Source organism: Mya arenaria, chromosome 12 (genome assembly GCF_026914265.1).
Source record: "Mya arenaria isolate MELC-2E11 chromosome 12, ASM2691426v1".
Taxonomy (NCBI): domain Eukaryota; kingdom Metazoa; phylum Mollusca; class Bivalvia; order Myida; family Myidae; genus Mya; species Mya arenaria.
In genome coordinates, this window is record NC_069133.1 from 67,198,441 (window position 1) to 67,211,665 (window position 13,225).

At 35.0% G+C, this 13,225-nt stretch overlaps 1 protein-coding gene across 1 annotated transcript; it reads left to right on the forward strand.

Moving 5' to 3' along the window:
- Nucleotides 1-312: 312 nt before the first annotated feature.
- LOC128210334 (TWiK family of potassium channels protein 18-like) lies at nucleotides 313-9,197 on the forward strand. The gene is made up of 5 exons (XM_052914617.1): nucleotides 313-350; nucleotides 636-695; nucleotides 3,109-3,621; nucleotides 7,609-7,817; nucleotides 8,007-9,197. The coding sequence occupies exons 3-5, from the start codon at nucleotides 3,144-3,146 to the stop codon at nucleotides 9,039-9,041; spliced, it is 1,722 nt and encodes a 573-aa protein (XP_052770577.1). The 5' UTR covers nucleotides 313-350; nucleotides 636-695; nucleotides 3,109-3,143; the 3' UTR covers nucleotides 9,042-9,197.
- The last annotated feature ends 4,028 nt before the right edge of the window (nucleotides 9,198-13,225 follow it).

Consider the following 13,225-nt stretch of genomic DNA (forward strand, 5'->3'; position numbering starts at 1 on the left):
GTAGATGAGAAATTCGTTTCAATCTGGGATTGTTTTACACAGATGAGAAATGTAAGAGGCTTCATTGACAAGTCTATCTGATTTGTTTCTCTTATTTGGCTTCAGCGAAGAACTAATGACAAGCATAGTAATGTTCGGTACGAAAGTATTTATTTCTTCGGGACTTCCCAGGGTAGCGCTGTGACTAGGAGAATACGGCTGAGCATGCCAACACCGTTCAACGATCTGGACGGAACCAGCATGAGTAATGCAGATAAGCATCGGATGGCAAATATATAACACGTGTTTTGAAGAAAGGATAAACATTACACTATTTTGCTTTTACAATCAACTGGATATATACTAATCTGGTAAAACAATTTTTTGTTTGTTTCCGTTATGTCACAAAATCCTTTAGCTGGTATGGCGATAACACTTAGTCGTTCAGGCGTGTGCCAGTAAAATAGTCTTATAAGAAAGTACAGATCATACCTGCTGTGCTAGAAGCCTTAGTATTGATTTTAATAGTGTTCTGTTTATTCTGCCTCAATATTGCTAAGTAATCTGAGATCTTAACTTGGCGTGTCAAATTACCGGCGTAAAGTATCATCCTCCAAAGCATTATCGAGTACTTTTAACGTGTTGAAGATTTTTAGATTTCAAAGTTATACAAAACCATTCGGAGATAATATGTGTGAAAGGTATAGATACATGTGGTAAGTGTAGAATTAATTATATTAACCCATCGCTAAACAACATCTTTATTATGAAAACGAGCTGGTGGTTTGTGACAAAACGGATAATCATCAAAAGCATAATTTTCGAAAGTTGTATCAGCAATGTTAATTAACTAAGACAATATTGTACTCATATATTTTTGTAAGCTAATTGACAAATTTTACTTTCGGCTCTTTTGCACATTCTTCACGATTGCTCTCATATAATCAATAAAATTGTTCAATTATATTCAAAGTTGCAGCTAGGTCGCTTAAATGTACGAAAAAAAAACATTCTTACATGCATTAAACCCTCACTCGTTATTTTTTACACTAGTTCCGTTTTATCACAACAAGTGCATGGTCCGTTTTAGCTCGTCCAGGTTGTATTTATACCCTCATTCATCCTAGTAATGCTTAATTGTTTCAATGCACAGGTGATATGGGTTTAAATTAATTTCAATAATGTGTGTGATGTAAGTTACGGTGGTGTTGACTTGTATTTTGATGTTGAGGCCTCTAACGCCAAATGTTTGCCTGTCCGTCATTCCCATTTATATATTAAGAATATTTAAAATCAAAACCAATACAGTGTAATGTTCTGTGATAGTTTTACAATTCATGCAAGTTTAAATGCTTATCAAAGCGTTTACGCCTAGACGAAGTTTGAAAGTTTGCCAACGGAATAAGTGATTAAATTTCTTTATATTAAGCTTACAGTAAAATCTTTTTCGGTAATTAAGGTTGCATTTACTACATTGCATTTATTATGTAGAAACAAATGTAGTTGCTTTTCCTGCGGAAATGTCTGCCACATGAAACACGTGAGTTTTGTTTTATCTTTAAAATGTCAAGTTTATATACATAGCCCTGTTTTGGCAGGATTCAAACTGTTCTTGGCAAATGAATGTATGAGAATAGACGTGAAAGTGTTGGTAGTTCTGGACACTTACTGTTTAGTTCTTGCCATTGTGAGGCAAACGAAACCACTGCTGTTACAAGTTATTAATATATACTAACACCAATCAAGCCGTTATGAGTCAGACAATATTTGTTCCACGAAAATATAAGTAGTGACGTACTTTTGTGCACGTCCGTCTTATTGTTATGTAGTGCGGACAAGGTCGCAATCTGGACTTAATTGGTTAATTGAGCAATAAGGTACGGTGCCAAGCCTGAACTCACATCATTGTATTTTCCATGTTCAATTCGTCCTCATTTTCGGACTTTTGAAATAACTTAAAATATTAAACCTGAAATGTGTTTATGTGTCCAAGCAGTGTTGCGATCTCCAAATGTTTCATAATTAAGAATGTTTCTTCATGTGTAGATCCCGCAGTCGATGTATTATTGTCCTGGGGTTTTAGAGAACATCTTTCTGTTTGTAAGTAATGAGAACATAAAAGTAAGTCCTAGCAATATTCGTACTTCAACGTTTTAAAGGTTAAGCAGAACTATGTACTTGCCCAAGTGTGCCATCTGGTTTGGGATTTTCTTGTGTTTGAGGCATTTGTGTTTTGTTTTAACTTTTTTATACTAATCTCTTTCCACATCAAAATGAAAAGGCAATTACGTAAATTGAAGGGAAAACATGCAGACACTAATATGGCCAGACATTTTCTGGCATTAAAACGCTATAAACATTTCGAACTTACTTAAAACCAATGGTGAAAATTCTTCGAGGTTTTTTTAGCCTGTTTCCATGATACACATCACCATGCAGCCATCACTCGCTCATTAAGAATGGCTCATGTTGTTTATACTCAAAGTTCTTGTCTAGTTACATGATCGGAATAAAACTCTTATCTAATAGAGAGTATATCAAAGATAGTTTTGTTGATGAACTATCTTTGATATACCATCTTGAGGTTTTCTACATTATAATTTCCATTTCTTTAAATTTCATTTTACAAATATAAGGTAATAAGGCGTATGTGATTTCCAACAAGCATAGTATCGCGTTTTATATTTCATATTTACATGAAAACATTAGAGTACAAATCATAAGTTACTACCTGTAATGTACGTGTGCTGATCTGTTGTTTCCATATTTCATAGCTTATAAAAAGAATCAAAATCCTTCAAACCAAAATGCACACTGTCAATGAATTTCCAGTGAAATTAAATCCTATTACATTTCTAACTCATACAAAATATTTCGTTTGCATTATTATTTTATGATTTTATTATCAAGAATTGATTCTGTTAGGTTCTGTTGTGATTCTAAAGACCAGACCATTATCTGGTGCGTTCCTGTTGATTGGTGGTTTAACTTTGTTGTTAATTTTACATAAATATTTTATAACTATAAAGACGGTGCAGGGCAAATATTTCTCAGTGGATTAAAAGTGAACATTTCTTACAAGTTCGAGGTGTTTATGCTTCTACTAGAATAACTGAAATATATTTCCAGAGGACATCCGTCTCCTGTACAAACTGGAAGGGTCGATGGACGCGGATGACGGTCATTTGTCGGTGTCAGCTGCCGGCAGTACGGACACATTGGCCACTGACGTCACGGTTTCTTCGGAAAAGCTGGACCAGCCCGAGGGATGTCTTGGAAAGACAAAAAGAGTCGCCCAAACCGTGTACAAGGCGGCACGATCCCTGGTTGGGCTTATCATTATTCTTATAGCATACACCGCGCTCGGCGCCGCCATATTTATGGCCGTGGAATCATATCATGAACAAAAGTACAAATCCAATATTACGGATATTAGAAAAAATCTAATTACTCAATTACTGCAGTCAGTGAATCAGGTCCAAGGCGTGAACAAGTTCAGGGCGGTCACAACCAATCTCTTGGTGGACTATGAATCGTCGATCCGGGAGGCGATTAAGAATGATGTGACCACGGACTCCACAGTAGAGGTATGGACGTACTGGGACAGCCTGTTCTTCGTATGGACAGTCTATACCACCATAGGTAATAAGAGTGCATGTTTTTATAGAAAAATATATCTCTCGCCTTGTACTTTCCTAAAACCTTGCATATCGATATCAAGAACAAAAGGACAGATACATGCCTCCAATGCATTATTTGTTCGTCTATATTTAGAAACAGCATCTTCAACTATACATACGGTCACTAGTCCAAATAGTTTTGAGCCGACGTTTTAACGATGTTTTATATGGCAAATCCTTACAAATTGTAATTCTTATTGAGATTCCGGGTAAAACATATTACGTCTGAAATGATCAAAACATTTACAAACATGCTATATAACCATGATATTTGATTTCATAATAGCTCCGTACACGAAAAGACAGTATCCAACGAACAATTTTAAGTTTTAGGTTTTTTATTCCATCCTGTCAAAACATAATGATATATATATATATATATATATATATATATATATATATATATATATATATATATATATATATATATATATATGAAGGGCACCCATAACTCACAATGAAATAGTGTTGTGTGTCAGACTCTGTGTCATTAGAAGCTTTGTTGACCTGAATATATTTTATTTTACGAATAAAGCCTCTTTTAATGCATTTAATGCGTGTTTTTTTACAGTTACATGGTTTAATATGAGTGCTTTTTTTTATAATCTATTTCAAACGTCCCGTACTAGTCTAGAACAATAGACGTTTAAAACGGGATTCTTCTCATCTCTGAACGTCCAAACGGGTTAGTGAAAAAGTGTTTGATGTTTGAAATAGGCAATTAGATAACGGTGTCATCGCGTTCCAAGTGTACACGAAAATGTAATGACCATGTTTGCATCAATACTTTTCTATCAAGCACTCAATAATTGCTAAGCTAGTCACCTGAGATATTATGGAATGCACCATAATAAATATATATATATATATATATATATACTATACAGAATTTGAAGTCTAAACTGCGAAAGAAATAAACTTTTTGTCAAGCACCACAACACGTTCAAAACATGCGTCTTTTATTGTGCAGTAGAAATCCAAACCTATCAGTTTTACAGAAATCAAACTAAGCTTTATCTAAGCGGTATAATATTTACTTTGAAATCTTATAGCTTGATGCCGTTTACCCTGATTATGATTAGAGATGCAGAACACCAGCTCTATATCCAATATTTTTATATGTTCTTTCTCAGACAAGGCAGGGTGTTGTTAGGGTTATACCAATTATATGATTTTTTATTTTCCATTCGTATGCAAATTTGGATATTTTTGGGGAGAAATGATAATAATGACTATCGAATTATGTAAAGTTATGGGGGGGGGGGGTTATCAATATTTTATGTGTCATATCCCTATAGTCATAGCGAATGATGGCTTTCGTTTAACAAAAATGATATAACATAAAAAGCACACGCCTTATCTCCCTCCCTTTTTCTTACAAACTAACGCATGAAAGACTCCGATTAAATTTTCCTATACTAAACAATGATATTAATTAACCTATCAAATACATGTTTGTATGCATGTATTGTCTACTAATATGAACATTTTGAAAGGCATCAGCTTTGTTATGATTCGTAAGGTAATAAATGACAGACAAAATTTATTTCTACAGTATTTGTACAAATGGAGTTCAAATGCAGTTTTCAAGAACTCTCCCATGCCTATCGATTTATTTTCAATAAAGCTAGATTTTAACATGCATGCTTTGTATAACAAGAGTCCCACATATTATATATTATATCTATAATTTATTTTTGAACTCTTTATGGAAAACGATAGATGTTCGTGTTTTTTTATGAATAACACATTCACTATAAATACGATTTAAGGAACTTTACTTGGGAAATAACTTTTTTAGTTTTTTAAGTTTCGGAAAATTATAAAAAGGGTATAGCATGAGTGGAAATATAATGTGATCAGTTCTGGTATTTCCATTAAACACAGGTAAGTAAAAACAATCGCCAAAATTATAAATGGTAGAGTTAGTGCTATTGTATTCCCTGTATTTTTAATGATTAGATCGCATTAGAGTTGTGCTGTCTTGTCTTCTTTTCACCATGTTCGTAATTCACAAAAATGTTCATGATATAAACGAATTGTTTATCAAACATTGATTCGAAATATTGTTATTTATTATAAAATTCTACTGTATGGAATATTCTCGTGTGCTGTGCAGAGTTCATACAGCATAAACGCAAGATCAAATGCGATCAATCCTCAATTTATAACACTTCTCCCTTTAATTTGTGTTAATACCGTTTCAGAAATTTGCTCATATTATAGAAACGTGGCATGCACAGCTTTTTGCACATAAAAGCACAAGTTTTATACACAGAGCTTTTTCAAACACTCGGGACATTTTAGAACCAGTACTTTCCAAATAATATATCTGCACTGTTTTCCTATAAAAGGTGCAGGCATTGAGCGAGATAACAAGTCAGTCCGTCTGTTGAAACATAAGTTTGTCTCTCTTGTTTAGCTTTACATATTGATAAGCACTTTAACAATGAAACACTTTTAGTAAGGCCTAAATATATTTGAAGTCACGTTTGCGCACTTTCCGCTTATCAAAAAAGGTGTCTACCTAAATCTAAAGGTTATTATTTTGTCATTTGGTGTAATAATTATGTATTTAAAATAAGAATCAAAATAAATAAAAGCGAGCTGCAATACTCGATGCCCGTTGTACTTAATACAAATGTAAAACTGTTACCATATTTTATATATTTTTTTTCAACGAGTTGTTGAAAATAGTTAGTAAGCGAGCATTTTGCGTGATTCCTAACCTATTTTTAGCAATTTTATATTAAACGATGAGGAATGTCAGATCCTTTTTATCACATGTTGTTTTTCCTCAGATAAAAAAAAATATGTTTTACCTGCGCCGATGGCAAGCCGAATACCACAAACTGACAAAGCAATGTTATTTTCCGCGCTATATTCACTGCAGAAATGTAGTACCTAGAAGAATAGAAAACAGAATATATATATCCGATCATTTTAATTCCGTTTAAGATAAGATTAGAAAGAATACTGCGATAATTTCCAGTAAGAAATGCAAAATAAATACTTTACTTTTAACAAAATCTTAATATTTTACTCATACCCGGTTTGGTGATGTCATAACTGTTAATTGTAATTTGTAATGTGTGTGTCATTTTTTAATACTGAAAGTGCCGAAGGTTTTGCGTGAGAAGAAATATCACGTTTTCCTTTTTTTTTTAAATAAAAACAAAACACTACTTTTTTCGAATATATCTTTTTTTTATTAAAAAAAAGAAACAATCGTATGACTTGCTGGAATTTTGCCATGAGTATTTAAAGATGAATGGTGTTTGATATTCTATTTGGCACACAATACACATGTTTCCTAGACATGGCCGAAATTGTCCGATGTTTGTATCTATTTCACTTTTATTTAACTTAAAATAATTGATTATAATTGAGTTTATAAGTTTGTTTGAAAATATTATTAGATTATGAATTATTTTTAGACTGACGCATCAGTTTTGCCTCAGTTGAATACCATTTTAAATGTGTTCGACTGCGCGGAATAGTGATACATAAACACGATGAACAAGATTTGTGTGATTGGTATTTAGCACATTATTAATCATTAATTTTCGGTTAAGATCTACTAGAGATACATAACACGATGAACAAGGTTAATGTGATTGGTATTGATCACATAGTTACATTTTTGGGTACGATCTACTAGACATACATTAACACGATGAACAAGGCTCATGGGATTAGTAATTATCACATTTTTACATTTTCGGTTAAGATCTACTAGAGATACTTAACACGATGAACAAGGTAAATGTGATTGGTATTGATCACATAGTTACATTTTTGGGTTACATAACTTCTACCTAGCTTTTACTGGGTGGTTTTGTGTGTGTTGGTGATCATGTACTACGATGTATGCCCTACTCTTCAATGTGTACACTGGTAGGTAATTTGTAAGTTCGTTACATTGTACAGTTTTTTTACTGTTTTCCAGGTTACGGGAACATATATCCCGTAACGGGTATCGGGCGTATGTTGACGATCGTGTATGCGAGTGTGGGGATCCCCCTGGTGCTTTTGGTGCTTGCGGAACAAGGGAAAGTGTCCACTCGTGGTCTAAAGTACCTGTGGGCCTTCTTAAGGAGGTACTACTACACCGGCTACTTCCGAAAGGTCCGTTCTTCGCTGCAGCATAAATATCAGGTAGCCCTTCATGCTTTCTATCAATTATAGTAGTGTTTGTTTTTATTAAAACGTTCAAAGCATTGAACTAAATGCACGCATTTTCACACTACTCCTAGTATCGTAAAAACTGTGTATATGTAAATGTTTGAACATCATTTTATAATTTAAAAAAACACTTATTTCAAACTACTTCTGACAAACAATCAGGTTACGAAGGCGGACTTTAAGATGACAAGAAGCTCCAGCGCACCAGCCCTCGTAGAACAGGCGCACGTTGAAGCAGGAGAGGCAGATAGCCTGGAGGCAAAGAGCCTCCATAGCCTTGACGACGAGGCGGCCGCGGCGGCGGCGGGGCAGCGCAGTCGCAGTAGTTCCAAGGTGGTAAATGGGTACGAGGTGGACGATGAGTTTAACCTTCCAATCAGTATTGCGATCGGTATCTTGTTTGTGTACATCATGCTGGGAGCGACCATGTACATGATATGGGAGGACTGGACATTTATAGAGTCATTCTACTTTGTATTTGTGTCTCTTTCAACCATTGGCTTCGGTGATGTTTTACCTGCACATCAGAAGTTTTTTATTATCTCATCGATATACATGTGTGTCGGTCTGTCATTGGTTTCTATGTGTATCAATGTCGCGGTCGAGTTTTTCCACAGTATGTCCAAAAGGGCTAAGAAGAAAATGGGCGAGGCAAAAAGGAAGATAGGTGATAAGGTAAACCAAGCTAGCAAAAATGCGCGGGAAAAGGTATCAGATATGAAACACAATATTAAAGATGAAACAAGCAGGTTAAGGCAGAAGACAGATGCACGTCTCACTAACCTAAGAACAAACATTACTGATGAAACATCCAAGTTCAAACATAAGACTGACAAAGCGTTTACTGGTATTAAAACTAACATATCAAACGAAACAACCAGATTTAAAAAGCGAGCCGATGAGAAATTCAGAAAAAGAGGGTCAACTCCGGACGGCGGTAGCTCAGCAAATATTTCCAGAGAAAAACTAGCAACTGTAGACATTCCCGAAGACATACCTGCCGCCGACGACACATATAAACCAATTGGTGACGTCCAGTCAAACACAAGTGAAAATCCAATATCACCAAAACACCGGAAGGAGTGTAAGAAAAGGGCCCCAACACCGCCTACATCAACTACAAAATCCTCAACAAGATCCCCTACTAAATCGCCGACGCAAACATTTGTCACACTTGGATCATTCGAATTTCTGTGAAGAAAGACACCAAATAGAGTTCTGAACAAGCAGGACTTTCTGGTCGTATACTGTCTTGGTTTTCCAATTACTTAGGAAATAGGTCTCAGCGCGTTGTAATTCCAGGAGCTACTTCCTCATTATCTGAGATTAAAGCTGAAGTCCCACAGGGATCAATTCTAGGTCCTCTTTTGTTCCTCGTATGCATCAATGATATTGTTTAGGATGTTGATTCAAATATAAACCTTTTTGCGGATGATACGAGTCTCTTTGTTATTGTCGACTCCCCTCATTCTACAGCCTTAAAACTACTGAATGATATTAACAAAATATCTCTCTGGGCCGACAAATGGCTCGTTAAGTTCAATCCATCAAAATCAGAATCAATGGTCATATCTCGTTAAAGAAATAAACCCATTCACCCACCAGTAAATATGTTCGACACAGCTATTCCTTCTGTTGAATCTCACAAACACCTTGGCATTTTTCTCTCTGATGATTGCAGTTGGCATGCTCATATTAACTACATCAAAGATAAAGCCTGGTCCAGAGTTAATATAATGAAACGTCTTCGTTATCTACTTGATAGGCGGTCTCTGGGGGTAATATTTCTTTCCTTTATTAGGCCTATCTTGGAGTATGCAGATGCTATCTGGGATAATTGTACACAATACGAAAAAGACGAACTGGATAAAATACAAAACGAATGTGCACGTATGGTTACTGGTTGTACTAGACTTGTTTCTCTGCATTTACTACAAATTGAATCTGGTTGGGAAACTTTAAGTACTAGACGCGAGAAACACAAACTTCTTCTCTTCTTCAAAATGAAAAATGGTTTTACGCCAGATTACTTGTCGGTTTTGGTTCCCCAGACAGTAGGACAAGCTTCATCAAGAACAGTTAGAAATTCATCCAATATATCTAGTTTCCGAGCCCGCACATCTTTGTTTATGAATTCATTCCTTCCTTCTACAATATCTGCATGGAATTCTCTTCCAGTTGACACAAAGCTATAAACAATATCGTTGGTTTTAAATCATGCCTCTATTCTGATAAGCTCAAAACATTTAGAATATTTTATTACGGGAAACGCCGGCTTCAGGTCCTGCACACTCGCCTACGCAACGATTGTAGTTCCCTGAATCACCATCTCTATGTTCCCTCACCATTTTGCATGTGTGGAAGACAGGAGACTACATACCACTATCTCTTTATTTGTCCTCTCTTTACTGAACAAAGGCAAAATATGTTCAATCTCTAACTGAAGTTACCCTCCGTTGCTTACTATATGGTGATGACACACTGACTGAAGAGCAAAATAATACTCTGTTTGATGCAGTTCATTTATTTGTCAAAAAGATTTGAAAGCCAGTGATCGACTCAAACCACCAACATTCACACATCTTTTACTTTGCCTCTCCTTCATTTCTTCTTCGTTCTTTCTCATACTATATTTTTTTCTACCTCAATACAGTTGATTAATTTAGAGTAAAGTTTTTTGTTCTACAATAAATGTTTTTGCATTTAACGTCTATCATTCAATTGCCTAAATTTTAAACATTATTTAATATGAGCTTGTATATTAATATGATTATAACTCCATCACTAGTATCCGCCTCAAATGCTAATTGTAATTTATCATAACAGGGAAAGGAACTCTATTAGTTTATTTCTACCGTTCCAATCCTGAAATTTGATTATGTATTTGTATTGAAATGTTGATAAATTTTGCTCAATAAAATATGTTTAAACCAAATAGATATCTGAAATACCTGGGTGCAGTAGTTTGTGTTTAGATGACAATTTAACCAAGACAATGTAATTGCTCTCTATATGTTATTGTTATAATCAAGAATAAAAGCAATACAGATTTAAATTTGTTTCAACATATATGAGATGTACGTTGTTTATTTTGACAAATTGATAAATATCATATATATACACAAAATGTATCATGGAATGAATGGTTAAGGTAATTTAAAATGCATTTACCAATATAAATTGACCAGGAATGTCGGAGACACACGGCGGATGTATTTGGTAAATGCATACTAATAATACTTTTACCAGCTTAGTGTATGATATTATGTTTTGCCTACTGATCCAACCTCTGTTAAAATCGACTGATTCACTGTTGATTTACGAAAATCACTTCATGTTATACTCGAAAGATATTGCCATCACAATGGACAAATATAATTTCAAACACCAAATAAAGCAAATTAAGAACTATCGGTTTAACGTTTTAAAATGTACTTGTATTTTATTTTCAAACTACATGCGAAAAGCTGGACATTTGCTAATAACGTTAATTGACGTGTGTATTCCATCATGCGTCCATATCTTGCTCAAACCTGCCGCCACTGTATCTATTACTCAATGTGTGTTGCGTTTCATTAACATACAAGTCAGCTTTTTGTTCATTTAAAGTTTATGATTTAATGTATTTGACATTTACGCGATGCCATTTCAGTTTCCTAATTGTGCTATGTGTTCCTTTTCCAAAAAAGTATAAACGTATCCCTTTTAATGTTTCAAATATATTTAACTGTTTAAAATTATGGGTCCTGTGTAGTTGTAAATGCATAGGACATCGTATAAGTCGTGTATACGTTGAGAGTGCTAGTACGCCCTTTTTCAGAGTCTGTTTTGTGTTTCATGTTAATGTAAAGAATTCTACATAATATCCAATTAAACAAACAACATGTAAATTGTTTATTTTGAATTGTGTTCGAATCATGTAAACGATTCGAATTCGCATCAATCAAGTATTTATATGAATCTTTTTAATAGTTCTTAAGATGGTTTCACATACAAATATTGATCAACGCATGTCTTGACGGCTCTCTTACTCTGAAAGTGGTCAACGGCTGTAACCATGACGTCAGCTCAATCACTCGGAATAAAGGGCAAGGGCTGTAACATGATGTCAGGCCACTCACTCGGAATTTTGGACAAGAGCTGTAACATGACGTCAGGCCACTCACTCGGAATATTGGGCAAGTGCTGTAACATGACATCAGGCCACTCACTCGGAATATTGTGCAAGGGCTGTAAAATGACGTCAGGCCACTCACTCGGAATATTGGGCAAGGGCTGTAACATGACGTCAGGTCACTCACTCGGAATATTCGGCAAGGGCTGTAACATGACGTGAGCTCAATCACTCGGAATATTGTGAAAGGGCTGTAACATGACGTCAGGCCACTCACTCGGAAAATGACGCTTAAGAAACGTAAATGAGATTTGTATTTGAATATTGTCACATAAATATTTTAATTGTACTCTGAATAAATTTCAAAACGATTTGGTCACTGATTACGCATCTATTTTCAAATTCGGGTCCATGGCGTAAGCTTCGACTGCTTCCAGAAAACGGCACCCTAAACTGTCAGTAATAGCTACTTTGCACATGCGCAGAGGGCGGGCAGAGCGATTTATGAAAATAGTCGACTTATCCAAATCATGTACATCGACAAAATACACTGTACGAAAATGAATGTTTAAGTTCATTGTCAAATCTGCTCTACATGATATGGAGCTGAAGTAAATATGACAAATTGTTATTGGCCAACAAATGTGTGAGGACACCAACTCGTGTGGGATATTAAGACGGGGAGGTCCAGTAATACAACGTAGACTTGTTAAAGTCAAATAGTCGTATTGACCTTTCGAGAGAACAAGCAAAATCCATATTTGGCAGTGTACGCACGCATTTTGTGTAATGCAGACTTTCAAAATTCTTAAATATTATTTGTGACATAGAATTCGGATATGCCATATTCAGTCCGCAAATAAAATGAGGACATTGTTAGCACCAGAAGCAAAACACATATAATTGTGAATAGTGACGCTATGTATCATGCAAAATAAGGTTGAAATGGTTGATTAATATTTTTGGTTTGTGCCGTAAAACTACGTTGGTGAAGGTTTTATTGCAACATGTTTTGCTAGACATATTTCCAATTAAATTATTAGTAAACATGATTGTGTTGTTTGCCTTCAAAGAAGATTTATGGAAAGTTCATGTCTGATAATGTATGTTAAAAGTGCTCTAATCTAGCAGAGTCGTGTGGAAACAAGCCTTCTGCGTTCCCATCCTGAATCTGTCAGGCTGAATCAATATAGGAAGCAGTGTTTATAAAAAGTTTACGTTTTATAATTAGAGAGGGAATAAATATACACAACTTAATTTATTTACT